General features: G+C 40.4%; 1 protein-coding gene across 3 annotated transcripts in view; it reads right to left on the minus strand.

Annotated features, from left to right (window-relative positions):
• The window catches only part of spryd3 (SPRY domain containing 3), an 80,525-nt gene that overhangs the window by 38,996 nt on the left and 17,053 nt on the right, over positions 1-24,476 (minus strand). For all 3 annotated transcript variants that reach the window (XM_047376214.1, XM_047376206.1, XM_047376198.1), the window contains exons 3-7: positions 24,031-24,158; positions 22,891-22,966; positions 15,542-15,666; positions 14,682-14,817; positions 13,612-13,800 (exon numbers count right to left, since the gene is read on the minus strand). In XM_047376214.1, coding sequence (XP_047232170.1) covers positions 13,612-13,800; positions 14,682-14,817; positions 15,542-15,666; positions 22,891-22,966; positions 24,031-24,158 — 654 coding nt within the window. The remainder of the gene's footprint in view (positions 1-13,611; positions 13,801-14,681; positions 14,818-15,541; positions 15,667-22,890; positions 22,967-24,030; positions 24,159-24,476) is intronic.

Genomic DNA, 24,476 nt, shown 5'->3' on the forward strand with positions numbered 1-24,476 from the left:
TTCTTTTGAGCAATGTTTACCAAGTAATTGAGGAAATGTGCCTTTGGGAAGAACACTGTGGTAATATGGAGCTCTTTTGACACAGTATCACTCTAACCATCAGAGCTCATATTCATAAAGAATCCTAAATGGGACTAAAAGTAGCTCCTAGTGACGCCATTCTAAGAAAAATTTTTGAATCTCACAAATGCTAAGATTTTTCTTAGAATTTGACCTTAGTAAGATAAAGGTTATTCATTAAGCACCTCAGGCCTTAAGAGAACTCCTAAACTGCACAAATATTAAGAGTTGTGAGGAGGATTTTTTTTCTAGTTTGAACCATGCCTGAAGTTAGGAAAAGAATGAAAAGAAAAAGGGCACATTAGCTTTCTGAATTAAAAAAAAAGCTTTCTGAATTAAAAAATTTGCTTTCTGAATTAAACACAGGAGGGGCACTGTATTTAATAACATCCTAAACCAGCTGATAACACACAAAATCAGCTGTTCAGATGCACAAACATTTCCCACAAAACAATACCACCATGAAACAGCGTGTTTGGTTCTGACAGGGGGAGGGAGCAGGCAGAGAGCAGCTGCCTGAATCAGACTGCCTATATCGGATCAAATGGCAGGGAGGCCCTGCTGAATGCGAAGGACAAATATCCAATATCCAACCTAAAACTAACTTCATGGCGGTCAGAAGTCTGCGCTTTAAAATCCTTATCCTTGTTACTGCCATGCCTGAGACAAAAACTACCTCAAAAAACCCAAAATTGTAACGTCTTCAGGCAAACTTTGGAGCATTGCTATCCCCTACTACCACCGTCGCGGTCCTGTAACCTGTGGGTTGCTGCTTTAAATCCCCCACTCCTTTCCTCCAAGTTGTTGTGTCTTTGGGCAAGGCACTTCACCAGCTTTGCCCAAAGATGGTGGTCAGGGGGCCCAGTGGCACCAATTGTATGGCAGCCTCCCTTTTGTCAGTCTGCCCCAGGTCAGCTATGACTACAATCTAGCTCACCAGTCAGTGTGTGAATGAGTGAATGACTGATTGGAGTGTAAAACGCGTTGGGGTTCCCGGACTAAATAAAGCGCTATACAAGAAGTCCATTTACCATTACAGTCCAGGCAGCAGTGTTTCTCCTGCAACCCCCCTTCACATCAGAACCCCTGGGTCTTATTTTAAGTTCTGGCTGGGCTGTGGTCCAGATAATTATCCAAGTGGATAATATTACACATGAAAAAATATAAATAAGAAATTTTTGCATATACAATAATACAAACATTATTTGTATTTAGTTTATGTTTTGATTTTCTATTTATTTATTTTTGTTTTTATGGTTTCACGCAGATTACTTTATTGTGATAATGTCTCATAGTAATAGCAGCACAGTGCACTACACTGATGGCTGGAGGAGGAGCTTCAGCCGCCATACCTCCAGACGTCAGTGGGTCAGTGGAAATGAAACTGGTACCATACAGAATAGAGCGAAACAGAGTGGGGCAGAACTGTGCCGCCTAAAACGAGCCGGAGGAAAAGGGGCATTAGTCAGGTGTGAAGGGGATCTGACTAACAGCAAACCTCTCTACTACCTCTTCTATTATCTTACTACTGCTTGGCCTCCTCTGTCTTTAGGACTTGTCTACAAACCAACATCAAGATACATTTTTTGCCAGCAACTCAGTGCAGATCAGGTCATTAAGCAGAAAAGGAATCAACTTTCTTTCTGTTACCACAGTTTTTCATCAGCAGTGTCCCTTACCAAGCCTTGCTCCACTACATCCTCTACAGTTTTACTACAGGTAATACATCTTGCATTGTGATGTGATTATTAAGACATTTGTTTTTTCTGATCTCCTCATCAGTTTATTTAAAATGTGTTGTAGTTTCAAACACTTGTTTAAATTGTGGACAACTCCTTAGAAGAGTGCTTTAAACCGAAGCCCCATTAAATGGTAAATGGACTGAACTTATATAGAGCTTTTCCAGTCATACAGTCCGCTCAAAGCGCTTTACACTAGAGCCACATTCACCCAATCGCACTCACTCATGCTCACACATTCATACACCGATATGTAGATCGGTAGGCAACTTGAGGTTAAGTGCCTTGCCCAGGGGCACATCGACCTGGAGGAGGAAGGAGGCAGGAGGAAGCTGGAATTGAAACCCACAACCTTCTTATTGCAAGACGACTACTCTTCCTACTGAGCCACAGTCGCCTCATTAAACCCTTCTGTACCTGTGATGATTTGTGCCCTGCGGGGAAAACCAATTAAGGGATCCTTGACATTTAAATGATCACACCTTATGTTGAAAACACATATACAATAAGTGACTTAGCCTTACAGGATAATTACGCCTTATAATGATAATTATAATGCCTTTGCCTGTGGCTACAATTACATAATTCCACTGGCCACAACTTGCCCCTCTTGCGCATAAAGATACATAACGGGTGTTTTATTCAGGTATGGCACATTTGACAAAATGTCAACAAAGTCAAAATATCCAACAATATGTTTACATGCATAAATGCATTCCTTTTGGATTTAAAAAAAAGTTATTAGTGTAATTTTATTTAATTTCTTTTACTAATACCTTTAAAAGACGTAGGAAGATCTAGAAGATGGACAAGGACCAAGACACGGAAACAAACTAGGTTTCTCCATATTCCATTTTTAGACTTTTCTCTGCACATAAAAAACATCTTTTCACATTCCCTAGAGCCAAAACAGGTTTCAACATTATCCTTCCGATTATTTTGTTGCAGACTGCCCTTTTGTGAGTACCCTTCTGTCTGCTTAACCTGCTGTAGTTTCATGCCTGGACAACTGTTTTTCTTTAGGGAGAGGACGAAAGAGTTTCAATGTGGTGAGGTCTTAGTCACACCTTTCTTTTTACTTCTTGCTGCTGAGTAACAGGAGGAGAGCGAGACCAGCAATCTTAAAGAGAGACATAGCCTTGAGCGAAGCATGCCTCGCTGATATAGCTAATAACCTTGCTCCCTCTCTTTTTCTGTTGCCGTCTCGCTCCTGTAATTTTGACGGCAGAGAATTGTGATGGTTATGTGCAAGGCCTTGTTTTGTTGAGCTGCTACCTGGGAAACAGATGTAACACCTAGAGTGTGGTCCTGCTGGCTTCCTATCACACCTAAACGGACATCCTAAAGAAAGGCGAAACTTATCTTCTCCTTTTTACAGTTTTCACTTACATAAAACAAAACCAACTACTATTGATTAAGCAACAACGTTTTTTTTTCTTCTATTCAAAGCAACCACTCGCTTTTGTTGTTGGATTTTACATGGTTCTGCATTAGACCTAAACACAACAACTTTTTGATTATAAAAGTCACTGTGCAAAAGTGAGTTAATCCTAACATGATTTGGTCATTACTAGGTCTTTAAACAAGGTAAAGACTTTTTACAATTTTTATTGTGGAACATGATTTATTAGTAAAAAACATCGAAGGGAGCTGCCAACCTCACCCCCCCCCCAAGCTCAACACAGAGCATTTACTCATGTCATCTTGTCATCCTTCACTTATCCGGGGCCGGGTTACAGGGGCAGCAGTCTCAACAGAGACGCCCAGACTTTCCTCGCCCCAGACGCTTCCTCCAGCTCTTCTGGGTGGAGCCCAAGGCATTCCAAGGCCAGCCAGGAGATGTAGTCCCTCCAGGGTATCCTGGAATGTCCCCTGGACCTACTCCCTGGAGGAAGTGCCTGTAACACCTCCCAAAGGAGGCATCCAGGGAGCATTCAAAACAAATGCCCGAGCCACCTTAACTTACTCCTCTCTATGTGGAGGAGCAGCAGCTCTACTCCCAGCCCCTTCCGGATGGACGAACTCCTCAACCTATCTTTAAAAGGAGTGCCCGGGCTACCCTGTGGAGAACAATTAGTTCAATTTCATTTGCAATATAGCTTTAATATTATAAAAAAACGTACAAATTGACACAGTATGCCAACGCAACTGCAACCAAACAGCAGTCAAGTTAGTAAAAAATGCATTTACACGGATAATGATTTTTGGCCTTTTGACAGTAACTGTACCACCATCTGCCCAAATTTTAAGAAAGAAAACCATTTTCCACGCAGGCATGTTGGCTCTTAATTCAGGCTGCCACTTTGAAACAAGGAGTTAGACTCGAGTAGAAAACAGAAGGACTGAACAGAGTACAAAAAGTTGCTTTGTTTTATCCTTTTAAACTTTAAGAGATGTTCACAAGTCATTTATTCAAAGTCGAAGCCCAGTATCTGAAGGGTGTTCTGCTCCTCGCTGAGCTGGAGAAGCTTTAATAATATTAGGAAACAATTTTCTAAGTCCACATTTAAAACCTTTGTGCTTGATTGTAAATCGCAAATGTGTTTATATTTAAAAAGGTATAAATAACAACATAACGAACAAGACAAAGTGTAGTAAGCAAATAAATGAGTATTTAACTTCTGAATCAACAGAAAAGGAAGTGCTTTTATTGTGAATGTTTTAGCTGAAAGTGTCCTTGTAATGTTGGAGTTTGATTAACAGTGAGATAGTGTCAAAGGTAAGTTACGTTTAATTTGTTTCCTAAATGCAGCGTTATGTGGTTATTATTATGAAGCTACAGCTAACAGGAACAGATTGTAATGAGCCATTAACATCCCATAATAATCCACCAACAATAATAATAATTAAGCTCACCCTTTCACAGTAAAACATGCAGCAGCTGCAGTCTGTAGCTCACATACCAGTTTTCTTTCACCCTTCATTACATGAGATAAAAACTGGTACTAAGACTCAAGTCTCAGGCCAGGAGTCCAGGTCAAGTCTCAAGTCTTAAGTGTGACTCAAACCTGAGTCATCTTCTCTGGCTTTCAACGTTTGTCAATAAACACGCTTGATTGAGAAATGTTGGCAGACTTTTGAAAACTGAGTTACGGTAGAATCTACTTCCTCCACAGGAAATACAGATATGTGCGCTGTTAGTAATGCAGATAAACAAAATAAGATGGGGCTGCACGGTGGCGCAGTTGGTAGCACTGTTGCCTTGCAGCAAGAAGGTCCTGGGTTCAATTCCCAGCTGGGGGTCTTTCTGCACGGAGTTCGCATGTTCTCCCTGTGCATGCGTGGGTTCTCACCGGGTACTCCGGCTTCCTCCTACAATCTAAAGACATGCCTGTGAGGTTAATTGGTCTCTAAATTGCCCTTAGTTGTATGAATGAGTGTGTGCTTGGTTGTTTGTGTGTTGCCCTGGGATGGACTGGCGACCTGTCCAGGGTGACCCCGCCTCTCGCCCATAGACTGCTGGAGATAGGCACCAGCCCACCCGCGACCCACTATGGAATAAGCGGTAGAAAATGACTGACTGACAAAATAAGATGCTAGAGACAGTTTACAATGTCCACTTTGCTTTGATTAAAACAACAATACAAGTTTTATTGCAGACCTAAATCACATTGACTATTTGTTAGCAGCCGATGATGCCTCGGCTAGGTTACCGCCAGGGACCTTTGACATAATCTAGAAATTTTGATTTGAGAACCCTTTGCATATGGTGTTGCAAAAATGTTCCTTCTGGTCGTTCCAGAAGCGTATGAGACATCACCACCACTCAGTTAGTGAACCTCCGATGTCAGGAGAAGTTACCCAGCGAGCTGCAGAGGCGGATCTCCCATAAATCAAACATTAATCCCATGCTGAGTAAAATACAGCCTTTTACAAAAGCTTCAAAGGGCAGCTTAAGAACATAACTAGAGGGACCGGGAAAATTTGATGGAGTATGTTGCAGTGTCTCATAAAATGATGCAAGCAAGATGCATTCTACTTGAACTCCCTCTAAAGGAAAAGAGAGTAGGCGTAAACAAACCTTTGGCAACTTAATCACAACATGAATTGACAAAACACAGTGGAGATAAGGTGGAGATTTCCTTGCAAGGAAAAACTGTTCAAGGCAAGGTAGAAGAACATGACAAACAGGCAAAATGCACCGAATCCAACCCCCGAGCTAACCACATCTCAATACAGTAAATAATCTCCAGGATATGCTGGAACACGCAACACATGAACAACGCCTTAACCCACAGAACCCAAAGATCCGCTGCCAGTCCCAGTGCCAAACACCGCAGGACATACCTAGAGGTCCCACGTTCATGTCTTGACACATCACACCTATTACATTAGAATGACACCTACAATGTCAAAATGATGCTGATAGTTTTCATGTTGTGACTGATGGTGAGGTGCAGGTTGAAGCCACAGCAAAGCAATGACATAATTTACTGTAAATACAGCTCCTGTGGGAAACAGCAAAACATTGCCTGAGTGCCTATTCAGTAATGAGGCTTTTACTGGTCCATGTCCAGATTATTGGTCTGACCTGCTGATTCAGATTGTCTCTAAGCACCTTAACATGAACTAATCTACATGTATAAACTTTTTGCATAAAACAAACACTGACCCTAATAAACTGCTGCAGGTTACATGATAGAGGTAGTAATCCAGCAGAAAATAAAGGGCCATCAGCCACAATAGTGACCCCTGAATTTTTCAAAGTCATAAACTTGATGGGGAGTTAGAAATGTTTTACTGGGAGAATTGTCATGCTGGAATTCATAACAATTGTTTCCAAGGAAGCAAGTGAGGAAGGAAGGAAACAGGCAACCTTAGGAGGTGCTGGGATTGGAGCTGGTTGTGCTGCCTGGAAAAGGTACAAGGACAGATGATGGAGTGGTTCACAATGTTCCTGGTGATGATATTGCAGTGTTATTAATACATTTTCGTCACTCATGCGAGACCAGAAGATGTGAATAGAAAACAAACATACATCTCCAAGATTTTTCATTCCCGAGTGTAAGGGAGTTGCAGTGAGTTACGAATGCTTGAAAGGAACCGATAAGACACTCCGGGAAACCGACAAATGCAGACTAAGGTGCTGTCCACTTACTTACCGGCCAGCTCATCCGCAGCTGAGGGGATTAAGTTGGTTGGGTAGGGAGACTGCTGGGACAACAGGAGGCGGAGGGACTGCAGGCTCGTGTTCGCAGTGAGCCGCACGTACGCAGTGGAACACCAGCCAAATATCTCCTCTCAAGAGGAACAGTAAAACAGGAGACAGGGTGGTGAGCTGAAAAAGCTTCATTCAGGTGGACTATTAACAGCCTCTGTTTGCATAAGAAACCATTGTCTTGACAGTCATGGTAAAGGTAGAAAACAAACAAATGTTTGTGTGCAGAAGTGATTTTAAAGAAACCCAGGAGTCAGATCACTTTCAAGGTTCCATTTAATTGATTGGTGGCAAAGTCTAAGAAGCTTTAAAACCTAAACCAAACAGATCAGTCAGAGGTTTGAGATGTGGGAGAGGCCGTTATTGTTAGAGAAGAAGTGAAATAAAGGAGCCATTTTAATTTATGTTGTGGTGAAATTAGTCTTTTCTGTCTGTCTAAGACTAAGGTAGACATCACAGGGTCAGGTGACGAGTTCTTAGAGATGGTAGAAGCAATGATGGCTGCGAGTAACACGACAGCGTGTCAATTTTTGGTTTAAGACAGTTTTGTCCTGCATGTTTTATACGTTGCCCTGATTCAACACACCTGAATTAAAATAATGGTTTAATAGCAGGCTGCTGCAGAGCTGGGAGATCAGCTGTGTTGGAGCAAGGACACATCTAAAACCTGCAGGACACGAGTCCTTGAGGACTGGAACTGGACACCTCTGGTTTGACAATAAGAACTGGTTTGGTTCTTATTCTCACTCCAGAGGTAACATATGACAGCAATATATAATCCACCATTCACAGCCTTAAAATATCTATTCTGATCATTTTTGACTCATGTCATCAAGCAAGAACTTATATAATGACAGGCAAATTATGATCATTTGAGGCTGGCTGTGATTTTCATTGACTAAATGACAAGATATTAATGATTTTAAGGTGCTTTTCATTTATTTGGCACAAACGGTGGCGCAGTTGGTAGCACTGTTGTCTTGCAGCAAGAAGGTCTTGGGTTCGATTCCCGGCCAGGGGTCTTTCTGCATGGAGTCTGCATGTTCTCCCTGTGCATGCGTGGGTTCTCACCGGGTACTCCGGCTTCCCAAAGACATGCCTGTTAGGTTAATTGGTCACTCTAAATTGCCATTAGGTGTATGAATGTGTGTGTGCGTGGTTGTTTGTGTGTTGCCCTTTGATGGACTGGCGACCTGTCCAGGGTGTACCCCGCCTCTCGCCCATAGACTGCTGGAGATAGGCACCAGCTCCCCCGCGACCCACTATGGAATAAGTGGTAGAAAATGACTGACTGACTGGCACAAACGTTTTCCTACTATTTGGTTTTGCTCACAGCTGGAAATGTCCCGATAAATGTATTTTTGAATAATCATATCAGCTAATCTGTTGTTTTCCTCTTATTATGGTTTAATGACAACTGCATCCAATACACTTGCTATAAAATGTTGATGAAACCTGTTAGCTATGTATGAATGGAAGCATTGAAATTGTTTGAATTCAGTCAGAAGGTCAAAAACCAAAATACTGATTGGTAAAATGATAAAATCAACTTGTAACGTGGCAAATAAAAAATAAAGCATGTCATTTAAATAGAAATCAACGTAACCCATTGTTTTTATTAGGAATTATTAGTCGTTTTCTGTCGTCTGGAATAACCAAACATTTTTTGATACTGGATTTAATTTTCAGTTTGGAGAGCAATCCTAAAAGCAGCAGTAAGTAACAGTAGGTGTTAAAGTAACCAATGTAGATGGAGAAGAATGATTTTAAGCACCCCTCCCTCTAAAGCAGCCATTCAGCTCATCTAATTCAGTCAGAATAACAGAGTGACATCAGCTGACTTGCCCCTGAGCTGACAATAAGATTACTGAAAGGGCAATTTGTGACATGGCTAAAAACACACTGCAAATTAAGTTTTTTGTGATCCATTTCATTTTCATCAACATTCATTAACTTCAGAATTCATTGCATTTTATTGGATCATTGTAGACTTAATGAAAATCTGTATTATAAAAACCGAAATAAAACAAGATTTTTGTCCAAAACCTTGAAACAGAAATGATTACAGGCCATTAATTTAACTCAGGGGTCACACACATATTGCAATGAGAAAAGGAAAAATTGGAAAGAGAAAACAGCAGGAACTGATGTTTCCAGAGTAACCAGGATAATTAGTCTGTGGATGAGGTTATACAACAATATTATAGTCTGGATAGTGTCTGTAGTTAACACCCAATCTAAATAAAGGAAACAAACTACTACAAAAATAATCAAGTTCGGTAAAAAAAAATCCAAATATTTAGCATGCAGTCTACTTAAGGCTTACAAAAACATGTGGGTATTTAATTCACAGCTGTAACAGAGCACATGAAAACAAATTATGGGTGACTGATTAATTTTTCATTGCATCGACATGCGAATTTGGATGATTCTGAGTCGATTAATAACACCCAATCTCCATCACCCTCATGTAAAATTATGACAAATTTTTGAGGAACATTAAAAAAGGGTTTTGCAGCACGAAGAATTATCTAGAAAGTATCGTTTCAGCGTCACTTCCCGCACGCTTTTTGGCTTAAACCACCGATATGCTTGGAACGCAGGTTTGCCTCCATCTTTTCCTCAACGTTTTAGGACAGGCTGACAGAATCTTGAGCATTCAGATGTAGGATTGTTTTCCCCTAACAGATGAAGTGTCTTGCATCATAAATACATACAGTAACGATATTTTCTGTGAAACGGCTTATAGAACACAACTGAATTAAGTAATTCTCAGCTGTTCTTTAATTTCCTTTTTTTCATTTATTTTATGACGTAATTAAAATGAAAACTAATTCTGAAGAAGGAAAAGATGTTACTGTATGAAAAAGTAAAGGGAAGCATTACATGTGGGTGGGTGGTTGGAGCAAAGCAGTGGGGAAGGATGTTTTGCAGCAATGGAGAAATATTTTTGATCTAAACAGGAGAGTCCACCCTCTGTACCATGATGTAAACTGAGCACAAAAGCAAAGACTCGGATGCAGACAAGTTACTACCATCAGTACTTTAATCTGTGGGGTTTTTTTTTTTTTAACATGTCAGTAATGCCTCATTAAAAGCATGCCGGTCAGATTTGTGATTTATCTTGAACGCAATCTTTTCCCGTCAGCTTCGCCTGCACTTGTATAGTGCTTTATGAAGTCAGAGGACTCCAAAGCACCTTATTCACACACACATTCACATACTGACAGTGGTAGGCTACATTGCAGCCACAGCTGCCCTGTGGCACACGGACAGAACTGGGGCTACCACACAATTTAAAAGATATAATGGTTAGATAAACGCTTTTGCCCTTTAATGTATGGCAACACATTTGCAACGCGAAAAGCTTGCGTTAAGAAAGATACTGGGCCCTCTGTTCACCATAAACCAGCAGGGCAGGCATGTAAAATGCCTTGCTCAAGGACTCAATGACTGAGACATACAGAGCGAGGTGTTTGAACCAGCAACCCACCGGTTATAAGAAGAACCCCTACCACTGTCACATCGTCTCTTGTTCCCCATGTCTTTTTTCTAAAAGGTGGCGATCATATGGAAGAGCGATTATCAAACAGAAACATGTAAAACTCTTCCATCGCCTTTTGGATTTCAACTCCTTTCATGGGCGCAGTTTCAGCTCCACATGAGCAGCTTCAGCATCAGAATGTAAAGCTGCTATAAATGTTTGGGCACTGCGTTGGGTGATGGACCCAGCGCAAAATGCAAAGAAAGAAAGGACCCCATCACATCTTCCGTGAACTCATAATGGAAGTGTTTTTGCTTGGATAAAAAAATATATACGTTTTAAGATAAGCATCTCTCCATCACGTCAAACAGAAAATGTGTTCTATGTCTTCTATCATTCACTTTTTATTAAAATGTAACAAATACTGAAGATTCTCTGTATTTTTTGACGTGTCGCTTGTCTGGAATCAGATCAATGTTGACTTTATTAATTCTAAGGCAGTTTGTAGTAATTTCTTACAACACATGAGAGAAATTATCTGAATGAAAAATGAATGAATTGGACCAACATGCAGGCTGTAGAATGATGAGTCAAAGCTAAAAAAAAACAGACTAATGTACAGTTAATGTTATCTTAACAACTAAGTTTGGGTTTTTTTTGTTCACCAATTTAAAACGTGGAGCCTGAAAGGTTCTGACTCAAAACTAAACCAAAAAACATTAACATATTGGCCTCTTAAATATCCAAGATGGAGAGGTGAAGGAAAATATGAGCCTAATATTTAAGTTACATAAAACCCTTTCAATTGTATTTCTTCCTAATTGTCCTTGCAGTACGGAATAAATAAAATAATTTTAAAGACTTAAAAATAAACTTTTTATGTATAATTTGTTTAATTCAAATAGTGATTAGATTTCCAATGTCATTATTTTATTGAGCAATAAATTAAGACCTTTAAAATGTATTGAAAATAATATTTAAATATTTACTAGTTAAGAGTCAGAAAGAAGATTAAGTCTTTAAATGGTAAATATTAATGAATTTTCTACCAGTTAAAGAATACTGTGGGTGAGGGTCCATTTAAGATGCAACCCTGCATCTGCTCACCTTAAGACAGCGAACGTACATGGTAACATTACAAAATACTTCCTTGTTTAAAACTAAATGATTTCCTCCAAGTCTCTGAGCTTTAGGTTTGAACCTAAACAAAGAACGTGCATCCAAACTGGTAAATAACAGAACCATGATCATGTCTAAAAGAAATCAACTTGGTCACAAAGTTTGTTTCTATACAGTTGAATAAATTATATGGCTTGTTATTTTGATTATTGATGTAACTGTTGTAATATTTTAAAAGCAGGTTTGTACTTTTTTAATCAGTTTTTTATCATATCTAATTGTTAATCATTTTAATCGTTGTCTTAATTTACTGGCTGTTTAATTTCATTTGTTTCAGTTAATATTTACTGGAAAAGCAACATCAGGGATGCTTTACAAGTCAGGTTCCCCTAGTTAGTTGTTCTGGTTCCAAAATCCAGAAATTATTAATTTAAACTCTGTGGTTAAATAACAAATTTGGTTTAATGACTTGTTTAAGACTCAAGATTGAAGGTTTAGGACTTGGACTGGACTTGCGTGTGCTGACTTTGGGCTCTTTTTACGACCTTCATGTGTTTAGTTGGGACTTGATTTGAGATCTGGATGGAAAGATTTAAAACTCCCTTGTGACTTGCAAAAGTATAACTTGGTACAGGACTGTGGAAGGAATGGGAAGAAGTGATGTTATGCGAAGGCAAGATGGCTGCAGAAGCAACAACAGTGTGCAGTGAGAGCAGACGCATCGATTAGTCCAACTGTCCACCAGATCCAAGAGATCTGTTGCCCAGCAGAATCTGACACAGACAATAACATGTTGAGAATGGCGCAAAACTGTAGCCCATAACCTGGTGGGCCCATAATCAGAGAGCATGGTGGGTAAGCACACAGGGCCCGGTACCATGGCGGATCGACATGAATGATGTGATCCGTAAGACGGGGTTTGTGGATGCGCATCTATTGCAGAACTGTGATCTGAAAGGGTATTCTGTAAACATCAATGGGGAAGCAGAGGCCCTTCATCTGTTTTTATTATTTCTTGTAGCTGACCTTTGACATGCTGATTTTGGCGCCCCCACATGGTCCACCTCAGACCTCTCAGGCAGAGAGGTTTCAGCCAATTCAAACCCTTTTTCTTCTTTATATAAAGTGATGAAAAATGCTGAATATAAGGAATGTAGGGCATTCATATTCCACTTTTAAGCATGAATAAATATTTATGGACCATCAGATGTTAAAATCTCTCTGGTTTTGCATAGTCTACTGACCTCAATCAAAAACTGGAAGATAGTTGGCTGAATTGGCTGTCATCAGTGACCTAGGTTATTTTGTTACAGTAATTTGGAAACATCTGCTCTCATCATACCAACATTACAACAGGCTGCTAAGGGTTCTCAAGTAGGTCCACTCTGGATGGAGGAGAAATGCGTCCAAGGTGGTGGTGAGTCTTAGCCTCAAGCAGAAGAGTTTAAGTATCCTGGAGCCTAAGATCGGGGCTTTGTCTGCTTTAATGCAGATGCTACTCTAGTCCATCACAGTGAAGAAGTAGCTGAATTGTAAGGTGCCACCGTCGTTGTACTGGACCATTTCCATTTCAACACTCACTTATGAAATACAAGATATGGATCAGGACCAAAAGGACAAAACCCCAGATAAAAGCAGCTTCCATTATAGGGATGCAGGGCTTGACCTTAGATAATAAAACAATTAATTTAGTGTCTTTGTAGTGATACCAACCACTAAAAGTGCCAAATTCATACACTGATACAGAGATGAGTAGGCAACTTAGGTGTAAGTGTCTTGCTCAGGGGCACATTGACATGAGGAGTAGGAAGCTGGAATGGAACCCACCACCTCTGATATTTTATAAACGACCGGACCACTGAGCCACATTTGCCTTGTGTTTTTTATTTAAAACTTAACTAATATCCACCAGCAGCACAGCGGTAATCCAGCGAGCCCGTCTGTTTCCACCACAGTTCTGTTAGTGCCGGTTGATTGCCGACATGTTCTCAAAATGTGACCGTTATCCTTCGAGCAATAAGTGCAATCAAAGGGCTTTCTCTATGTCTTACCATGCCGCTGACTCTGACGTCATTAAGCCGTCCCCAGTCGTCTTCGTGGCTGTCAACCATCATCATGGTATCGTCTTCCTCTAAGAGCCACTCCGCCTGCAGGTCGACCTTCACCTCCTCCCCCATGGAGTGCATGCCTACAGCGGGGAAAAGGCCCTCCGATGACACCGGAACCTCTACTGAACCCACCTGGACAAGAAATAAATAAAATCAAATTTAAACTTGTCAAATAAATGACAAGAAATCAAACAAATGCATAACAAAAAGGGTCCATTTATTACTTTTTTATTCAGGAAATTAAACATAACAAAAAAGTCTTGTTGCAAAAGATGTCTCGTAAATTCTTGTTTTTTTTTTATTGCTAATGTCCTGCTATACCATGCTGTGGCGTTTTTAATTTCATTAATAAAATACATTTAGATTTTGCGATATAAAATAAATATTTTAAAGTTGACTTTAAAAATGAAATAAAATCATAGGAAGAAATGTATGAAGGGAAAAACATATCTAAACCAACCTGCACCTCCTGTCTCTCTCTCTGTCTGCCTGTTCCTTACGCTCTGCATGCATACCTGTTTCTCTTTCTCTTAACTGTGTGACCATATAGTTATAAACCAAAATAAAAACCAAAAATGGTTCTGGTTACCGTTAAATACAACATATACTGCAAACATGTCCAGTCAATTTATTGAAGGAAGGCAAATACATATTTCAGCAGGAGAATAATTAAACCACATTTATTTTAATAGCAGGGCTGCTAAATGTGGGTGTTTGGCTGCTCAGGAACTTGTCGATAAAACATAAAAAAATACACTCTGAAAATAAAAAGAGCTAAAGTTTTAGTCCTTTAAAAGTAGTCAGAATGTATAGCTGGTATAACTGAAATAAACCTGCATTTGTAGAAAAATAAATATAACAGCTAGAACTTTTTCATTTTAATGCTTTACTTATACCAAGCTGGTATTTTATAATAATAGCTAAGTGTTAATGTTCTGCTGTTAAAAAATGAAGCATTGAAAGCCTTTGTTCAAGGCAAACGAAGCACTGGACCCTTTGGAAGAAACACTGACCTCTCCGCCATTCTTCGTGAAAAAGACAGTAGTAAGACCAGCTTCTGTATTTTCTGAGTGTATGCCACAGCCAATGCGGTCACCGCGAGCACATTTTGGCCCAAACTGCTTTCCAACAGGGTTACCATTATATAACCTGTAAGACAAACATTTTCATAACCACATCCGGCCAGGTACACTGTTGATAAGCAAATCCAGTTCTCATTTTATACACTGAGAATTTTTGCTTCATTTTACTTTTAACATAAGGAGTAAAAAAAAACATGTTAAAACGACAAATAATTGAGGGTTCAGAGTCTGACTGACGAAGAGTTTGTAAAACAATTAGGTCTACAGTGGGGTAGTCTTTCATCTATATGCCTATAATCTTGCCTTGCATGTGGAGGATCCATCATGAGTGAGTCAATATCCTCTGAGCTCGTCTGGACAGACTGCTCATAAATCATTACAAGGAGCTGGTTTTAACTGCTGCCCGTCTGTGTCAGAAAAACAAGCTTAGCTCTCATTTCTACACAAAGACTGCCAAACGGGGCTGACGTCACATATCTGACTATGCTCTCAATCACCGAGGTTTAGTCTCTGTGGGGTCAAAGGTAAGTCATGCAACTAGTTTGCATCCAAAAAATCTTTGTTGAAAGAGAAAAACATGTAAAACCAGTGAATAAAAGCTTTTATCTTAAACTGTCCCAATGCACCATATTCACATCGACATCTTAATGAGGACAAACAGGTTTAGAGTAACAGTGATGAAGGATTACTGGAGTATTTTTGCGAATGTACAGCGGAAAAATGAGTTTTTCTAAACTGATGCAAGAACCAAATGCCTCCCAGCTGGGTAGAGAAATCTGCGGTGGACTCACTTGCCGTTGTCAGCATGGTAAGCTACAGAGTATGGCAGCCAGCCCGGCTGGTGGTCCAGTCTGTAGAACTTAGGCACCAGGCCCACAGCAATGGTTCCCCTTACTCCTGTGTCCACTATCGTTACCTAGACATAGACACGCATAAAAAGTTATCTCAACATTGGCATCAGAGTTCATTTAGGTCACAGACACCATTCTGGCTTGCTTGTATACAGTGGAAATCAGATATTTTTCTCCTCACTGCAAGACATTAAATCATTTTAGATATTTTAGGTCAGTTTGAATCACAAATTATTTCTATGTGTAAAACTTCAGAATAACAAGAGATAAGATTTTAAATAGGATTTTTAATCTGCTTGAGTAGCAGCATCAGAGACTCAAAAAAGCTCAACCAGCTAATAAATACTGGCTCTGTTCTGGGGTCTCCTCTGGAACCTCTGGAGATCATTGTGCATAAAATGAGGAACATTATGGAGAACCCTGATCATCCTCTTCATGAGACTGTCCTACAACAACAGAGTGTCTTCAGTCAGAGGCTTCTTCAGATCTGCTGTAAGACGGAGCGCTACAGGAGATCCTTCCTGCCTACAGCCATCAGCATCTACAACGACTCTTTGAAGAAACCTGAATAATATGAGCTACAACATTTAATTTTCCTTTGGGATCAATAAAGTATTTTTGAATTGAATTTGAACTAAATTATTCAACGTCAGAAGTTTACATACATTTCTTTAATATTTGGTAGAATTTCCTTTTAAACTGTATAACTTGTAGTAAGTATTCTGGCCGTCCTACTCACTAAAGTTTGCTGGAATTTCGGCCCATACCTGACAGAACTGGGGTACCTAATTAAAGTTCGAAGGTCAATTTCAGCTCTGCCCCCACACTTTCTATGGGACTGATATCAGAGCTTTGTGATGGCCACACCAAAACTCTTAATCTTCTTTAAAAAAAAAAAAAACAACAGTTTTTTGTGGCAACTTGAATCTAAAAAAGTAATGTTAAAAATCTATGAGCCCAAAATAACTTAAACATAGAGAACTGTAGCCAAAAGTGGCAACTTGGAGTCATGAAGTCTCCATTAAACCAATAAGACATCATCTACAGGCCAACTGATTACCCCCTCCCTGCTTGTCCTTCTCTGTCTGTCCCTCTCTCTGTTAAAGATTGAATTTAAATTTATTTTAACAGTTCTGACATATTCAAACCAGGGGCATTTCACAGATCATTTCATTAATAACAACATTAATTACCATCATCAACCATACGAATGTATAGCCAAAAACCAAAATCCAACACTTATGCTACATTTTTACTGTGAGAAACCTTGGTGAGCTGCAGATCTGATGGAAAATATCACCCAGAAAGAGAGCTCCGAACCCTGTAAATCTCTCATTTTCTTAGCCAATCTATCCAAGGATTTGGAAAAGGCCCACAGCAGGCTCACTGCTTGTAATGACTTAGAAAGTAATTATGTTGGTTCATGGATTTCTAATAATACTACATGCCGAACACTTGACATTTCATTTCATCCAGACCTGATGTTACACGTGTGAGATTTCTTATTGGATCTCAATTCATAAATTTACAAATTTAATTAATTAAAATGAATTTACTATTAAACTACAACAACGACAATACGACTGAACATTCAACGACATACAGCTAATAAAGATTTACAGGTCGGATCCAAAGCCTTAGGTTTCTATTTCAGGTTGTGTCAGAAAGAACCACAAAGTTTAAACCATCATACAGCAGTTCTTACAGCTATGGATCAGTGAGATCATCATTCATCTGACAATGGAAAGGTTGTGAGTTTGATTCCAGTTTCTCTAGAACCTTTGATTTAGAAAACATAGTTTTTTTGGTTAGCCATGAGACACAACCAACCTGTTTTAGACATTTGCAACAACCTCCTACCACCACATAGTTCTGTAACTTGCAAGTCAAACTCAGCCATTAACAAAATGATGCACAACTTATAAAGTAACCGAGTGACAGGTGTAGCAGTTAACAGCTTACAGTTGCAGAGAGAGTCTCAGTGGTCAAACGAAAAGAAATGAACTTTTTAGCCTGCATGCAGCAGCACAGTCGGAGCACTGTTGGCTTGTCTATGGTTTTACGTTACCTGCATGTAATACAGCAGCCACAGAATGTTGTGATGAAACATAAGAGCTAGTGTTGCTAAGATTCCTGCGACATAGAGCCATTTAAAAAAACAGGAAAGCCAAACTCATACTGCAGAGCACATCAGCCAACAACTGAAGAGATGTTACACGGATGGGACATTGAGAAACAGCATATCTGTGTCATTTTACTTGACAGGTGATGGAGGATAGAGGGATTACAAGTGCTGGCAGCTTTGTGCTCTCACATTGTGGATGAGGGACTCTTAAAGCGCAGTATCACAGAAACAGTTTCTACTAAAAGGTTGTTTCAAGGCTTCCAACTTCTGCAGAGCCACTGAAGAGTTGATCATGCGCAGGTGAAAGCAGATATATACAGGGGTTGGACAATGAAACTGAAACACCTGGTTTTAGACCACAATAATTTATTAGTATGGTGTAGGGCCTCCTTTTGCGGCCAATACAGCGTCAATTCGTCTTGGGAATGACATATACAAGTCCTGCACAGTGGTCAGAGGGATTTTATGCCATTCTTTGTGCAGGATAGTGGCCAGGTCACTACGTGATACTGGTGGAGGAAAACGTTTCCTAACTCACTCCTCCAAAACACCCCAAAGTGGCTCAATAATATTTAGATCTGGTGACTGTGCAGGCCATGGGAGATGTTCAACTTCACTTTCATGTTCATCAAACCAATCTTTCACCAGTCTTGCTGTGTGTATTGGTTCATTGTCATCCTGATACACGGCACCACCTTCAGGATACAATGTTTGAACCATTGGATGCTCATGGTCCTCAAGAATGGTTCGGTAGTCCTTGGCAGTGACGGGCCCATCTAGCACAAGTATTGGGCCAAGGGAATGCCATGATATGGCAGCCCAAACCATCACTGATCCACCCCCATGCTTCACTCTGGGCATGCAACAGTCTGGGTGGTACGCTTCTTTGGGGCTTCTCCACACCGTAACTCTCCCAGATGTGGGGAAAACAGTAAAGGTGGACTCATCAGAGAACAATACATGTTTCACATTGTCCACAGCCCAAGATTTGCGCTCCTTGCACCATTGAAACCAACATTTGGCATTGGCATGAGTGACCAAAGGTTTGGCTAAAGCAGCCCGGCCGTGTATATTGACCCTGTGGAGCTCCCGACAGACAGTTCTGGTGGAAACAGGAGAGTTGAGGTGCACATTTAATTCTGCCGTGGTTTTATGTTTTTTGGATACAATCCGGGTTAGCACCCGAACATCCCTTTCAGACAGCTTCCTCTTGCGTCCACAGTTAATCCTGTTGGATGTGGTTCGTCCTTCTTGGTGGTATGCTGACATTACCCTGGATACCGTGGCTCTTGATACATCACAAAGACTTGCTGTCTTGGTCACAGATGCACCAGCAAGACGTGCACCAACAATTTGTCCTCTTTTGAACTCTGGTATGTCACCCATAATGTTGTGTGCATTTCAATATTTTGAGCAAAACTGTGCTCTTACCCTGCTAATTGAACCTTCACACTCTGCTCTTACTGGTGCAATGTGCAATCAATGAAGACTGGCTACCAGGCTGGTCCAATTTAGCCATGAAACCTCCCACACTAAAATGACAGGTGTTTCAGTTTCATTGTCCAACCCCTGTACATACACTGTATGAAAAGACAACCTTTCTGACAATAAATCACACCAATGTTTCCTGTTTTCCATCAAGATTACCAAAAATGTTTCTATTTGTTAAATGCCAGGGAAACAAAGGATTCATTAAATTATACACTTCCTTAGTTTGTGGCAAAATTGCCTTTAAACTGTATGACTTGAGTCAAACATTTTAGGCGTCCCTCAAGCTTCTCACAATGCTTTGCAGTTTATTTGCAGGATGGAACAGAGATGAGGGCTTTTTGATGGCCACTCTCCTTAACCTCCTAGTTTAAACAATTATGTTTAGTGTCATTTTGCATGTGGCTGAAGTCTTGGCAAACACTTATTGGAACATTCTCCATTTCCCGATTGAAAAATAAAATTTTTCACCAAATCATTTAAAAAAAAGCCCCACGGCGCACTTTTATTATAACAAGCAGGTCTTCTCATAAGTTCCTATTGCTCCCCTATTAATGACAAAAAGCTGATGTTATAGGGGCATCTGGTGAATAAATGGAATATTGGGCATTTAAACATAATAATTAGGAGGTATTTTTAGATATTTTAATGATGCTTTTAAAGAAGTTACCTCTTCCCTTTAAATGTTTCTCACATATTTGGTCCTCCTCTGTCCTCTCAGTTAGAAGGAAAATATTCTGCACCCTCTGTCACAACATTTCCTTTGTCTGTATGATTTAAATAAAGGCCACAAAAACACAAAATCAATCACATACAGAGCAGGAATTTGCTGATAGTGTGCCTTTAGGTTATAATACAATGTCCTTTTAAAACGAGCGAAACGGAGCAGCTGTTCAGCAGGAATCAAAGCAGAAGGAGCCTGAAAACCTGAAAAAACAGGAGGAGTACTGACAAGCGGGGAGAAATGGATTCCTTGTGAAAGCAAAACAAGAAATGAGGGAAGCAATGACGCATATGTCGACAGAAGTCTGACCTTTAGCAAAATAATGCTCCCAAATTTCAGAGATATCCTGGTAACTGACAGCTTGTGCGTCACAGAATGGAGAATAATGTAGCACAACCTCTAGGTTATGACCCAGGTAAAATCTACTTGTTCTAAATATCAGAGAGATCCACGAGGCTCAAGATGAGACCATCAAATAACATCTGCATTACTGTGGTGAAATCTGACATAAAAAGGAGCAGTGTGTAGAGACGAAACAAAACGTCCAGTCACAATGAACCTGCAAGTGATCCAGATGAAAATTTGTTTTTAATTAAAGAGGTCTGGAAGGATGCCTCCTCTGTAATAAAGAAAGAAGCGCCCTGTTACACCAGCTACTGGGTTCTGATGATGTACACTGCTCAAAAAAATAAAGGGAACACTTAAACAACACAATATAACTCAAAGTAAATCAAACTTCTGTGAAATCAAACTGTCCACTTAGGAAGCAACACTGATTGACAATCAATTTCACATGTTGTTGTACAAATGAAAAAGACAACAGGGGGAAATCTTTGACGATTAGCAAGACACTCAATAAAGGAGTGGTTCTGCAGGTGGGGACCACAGACCACTTCTCAGTACCGATGCTTTCTGGCTGATGTTTTGGTCACTTTTGAATGTTGGTGGTGCTTTCACACTCGTAGTAGCATGAGACGGACTCTACAACCCACACAAGTGACTCAGGTAGTGCAGCTCATCCAGGATGACACATCAATGCAAGCTGTGGCAAGAAGGTTTGCTGTGTCTGTCAGCGTAGTGTCCAGATCCTGAAGGCGGTACCAGGAGACAGACCAGTACATCAGGAGACATGGAGGAGGCCTTAGGAGGGCAACAACCCAGCAGCAGGACCGCTACCTCCACCTTTGTGCAAGGAGGAACAGGAGGAGCACTGCCAGAGCCCTGCAAAATGACCTCCAGCAGGCCACAAATGTGCATGTGTCTGCACAAACGATTAGAAACCGACTCCATGAGGATGGTATGAGGGCCCGACGTCCACAAATGGGGGTTGTGCTCACAGTCCAACACCGTGTAGGACGCTTGGCATTTACCAGAGAACACCAGGATTGGTAAATTCACCACAGGCGCCCTGTGCTCTTCACAGATGAAAGCAGGTTCACACTGTTCACATGTGACAGACGTGACAGAGTCTGGAGACACCGTGGAGAGCGATCTGCTGCCTGCAACATCCTTCAGCATGACTGGTTTGGCAGTGGGTCAGTAATGGTGTGGGGTGGCATTTCTTTGGAGGGCCACATGGTCCTCCATGTGCTCGCCAGAGGTAGCCTGACTGCCATTAGGTACCGAGATGAGATCCTCAGACCCCTTGTGAGACCATATGCTGGTACGGTTGGCCCTGGGTTCCTCCTAATGCAGGACAATGTCAGACCTCATGTGGCTGGAGTGTGTCAGCAGTTCCTGCAAGATGAAGACATTGAAGCGATGGACTGGACCGCCCGTTCCCCTGACCTGAATCCGATGGAGCACATCTGGGACATCATGTCTCGCTCCATCCACCAACGTCACGTTGCACCACAGACTGTCCAGGAGTTGGTGGATGCTTTAGTCCAGGTCTGGAAGAGATCCCTCAGGAGACCATCCACCATCTCATCAGGAGCATGTCCAGGCGTTGTAGGGAGGTCATACACAATACTGAGCCTCATTTTGACTTGTTTTAAGGACATTAAATCAAAGTTGGATCAGCATGTAGTGTGTTTTTCCACTTTAATTTTGTGTGTGACTCCAAATCCAGGCCTCCATTGGTTAATAAATTTGATTTCCATTGATGATTTTTGTGTGATTTTGTTGTCAGCATTTCAACTTTGTACAGAACAAAGTATTCAATGAGAATATTTCATTCATTCAGATCTAGGATGTGTTATTTGACTGTTCCCTTTATTTTTTTGAGCAGTGTATAATCCTACCTTAGCTCTACTTTATGGCCTGATGAGCTAATTTCAGATCCCCAGCGAATGCAAATAGTTTCTCTTTCCTAAAAAGAAAATGCAGCTTCAGCTTCTGCCTCTTGCCCAAACATTGCAGGGCCTGTAACACACCGGATTTCAGCTCCAGAGCTAAACTTAGTTTGTTTATACTTGACTCAACGGTAACGTAAAGTTAATGGAGGTCAATCCATACAGGGTTTCCTACATGATATTTTGCTGTCAGTATTTTAGACTTTCACAGGATCAAGTCCAGACATTTAAGACACTACATCAGATGCTTTTTTATCTACAAAATGGTCAATGAGCGTTTAACGGCTGAATTTTTGTTTGGTGAATTAACCATCAAATACTATTTCCTGTTAAAAAACATAATTATCACACTCAAATATACCATCTAACCCACACCAATGCCTAACTTGGGGTAGGGGTTTGGCACTGGTGAGCTTGGACTGCTGGAGGCCACATAGAGTTCACCATGAAGCTGGGAAAAATAACCAAAAATTGAACTGCAATGATTAAAATCACTGGTTGGATGGAAAAGCATTCTTGGACACAACCAGGGATGATGGCGTTGTGAATGTGGCTCATCATACAATGCTTCTGGTTTGAGTTACAATGAATAAAACAAGATCACTTCACATCTGGCAGCTCAGCCAGAACTCAGTTACAACACGTTAAAGTGCCTCACCTCAAAGTAGCAATTTCCCTTTGATAAAGGATGGCCAGCCACATAGCAACCCACCTCCTCGGAGTTCCCTTGGTAACTACAGAGAGGAAATTACAGGTTAACAATAGGCCCAGTTTCTGTTTGAACTACACATCAGCTCACTGAAAATCTTCCCTTTATCGAAGCATATTCACCAACATGGTCCACAGATGTAGCACCCAAATGGATCCAGCCATTAGCAACCAGGATGCTGATTTAAAATGATAGCCAAAGACATTTCTATACAGTCTTTTTTAAGGATCTTGGAGGACTATAACCTTCCGTGCACAATTTTGTAACTCAACTGAAATTGCTTCTTATGCATATTAGGGTTTACTGGTCCAGGCACAACTGTCGCCTATTTTAACCTGCGAGACAATTGTAAATTACAGCTTTACAGATTAAAACTTCCACTTTTCTCTTTCAGAGCTAATTAAGTTTTCAGAGACTCTGTTTGGACCCTCAAACACTAAAAATCAAAAAACCTCTGGAGGCACTTACGACGGCCGAGTATTTTTTTTTTTTTTGGAGAAATTCATAGAAGCTGTGTTTTACCAGGATTTAAAATGGATGGCGTAAAATAAAATACAATTATTACAATGGGAGTTTTCATTCAACTCATATTAATTTGTATTGTTTGCAGTAGGCGTAAACCAGTAAAGACCAGGTCACACTGTTTTCAGGCCTTGCTATGATGTTTAAAAACCAGCTAAAATAGGGATGGTTTTTCTACGGCGTCAGAAATGTCTTCTGGGGCATTTTGGCCTCGCCATTATATGTGACAAAGTGTGAGGGATCTCAGACTATGTTGAACAGGCACCAGCCTTCCATAACTAAGGAATAAAAAGGCACAAGAACATGAGGGGAACCCAATATACAGGCAGTGGTTCTTGATGTCTTTCTAAAAGTGTCATGTTTCTGTTATTCTTTTTATCTCATCATGTTTGAACCCCAGAGCAAGACTACACAATCCTTCAAAGAGGGTTTTAGTTGTTTTTTTTGTTTTTTTACCAATTTAACAATAAAATTATGACTCCAGCTTCCATTTTATTTTAAAAATATGAACTTCCAAAGTTTAGAAATCATCGTAACTTCAGATCAGTCTAAATTAGACAGGCTGACCTGAGTGTGTCTCCATCCTTCTGCAACCTCATGCATCGCTCCTGCGCTGGGCGACCATCTCCTATATCTCGAATTCTACGCCTCAAATTGAGAAGGCATCTGTGGTGTAGAACGTTGATGTCATCCATCTGAATAAAGATCAAAGGGGGGAAAAACAGAAGAGAAAAATCATTTGTCAGGAAGCCAACTTCAAGATATCAACAGAGTTCCTACAAATCTCCTATTACATATAGTTCCATTATTTTCCAAGCTGACGTTTCTAGATTTTTTTCAGCATTTTCAATAAAATTCTGATTTGATTACAAACTATGAATCTGCTTGAATAGAGTCTTACCATCTGTGGGTTCCTCAAACTCTGAAACACCACCTTGTTGTGCAAGACAACAGAATATCCTACACAAAATGCTGATTCCCTAAAACACAGTTTGTAAACCTTTATACCCTCA

This window comes from Girardinichthys multiradiatus, chromosome 1 (genome assembly GCF_021462225.1).
Source record: "Girardinichthys multiradiatus isolate DD_20200921_A chromosome 1, DD_fGirMul_XY1, whole genome shotgun sequence".
In the NCBI taxonomy this organism is placed as follows: Eukaryota; Metazoa; Chordata; class Actinopteri; order Cyprinodontiformes; family Goodeidae; genus Girardinichthys; species Girardinichthys multiradiatus.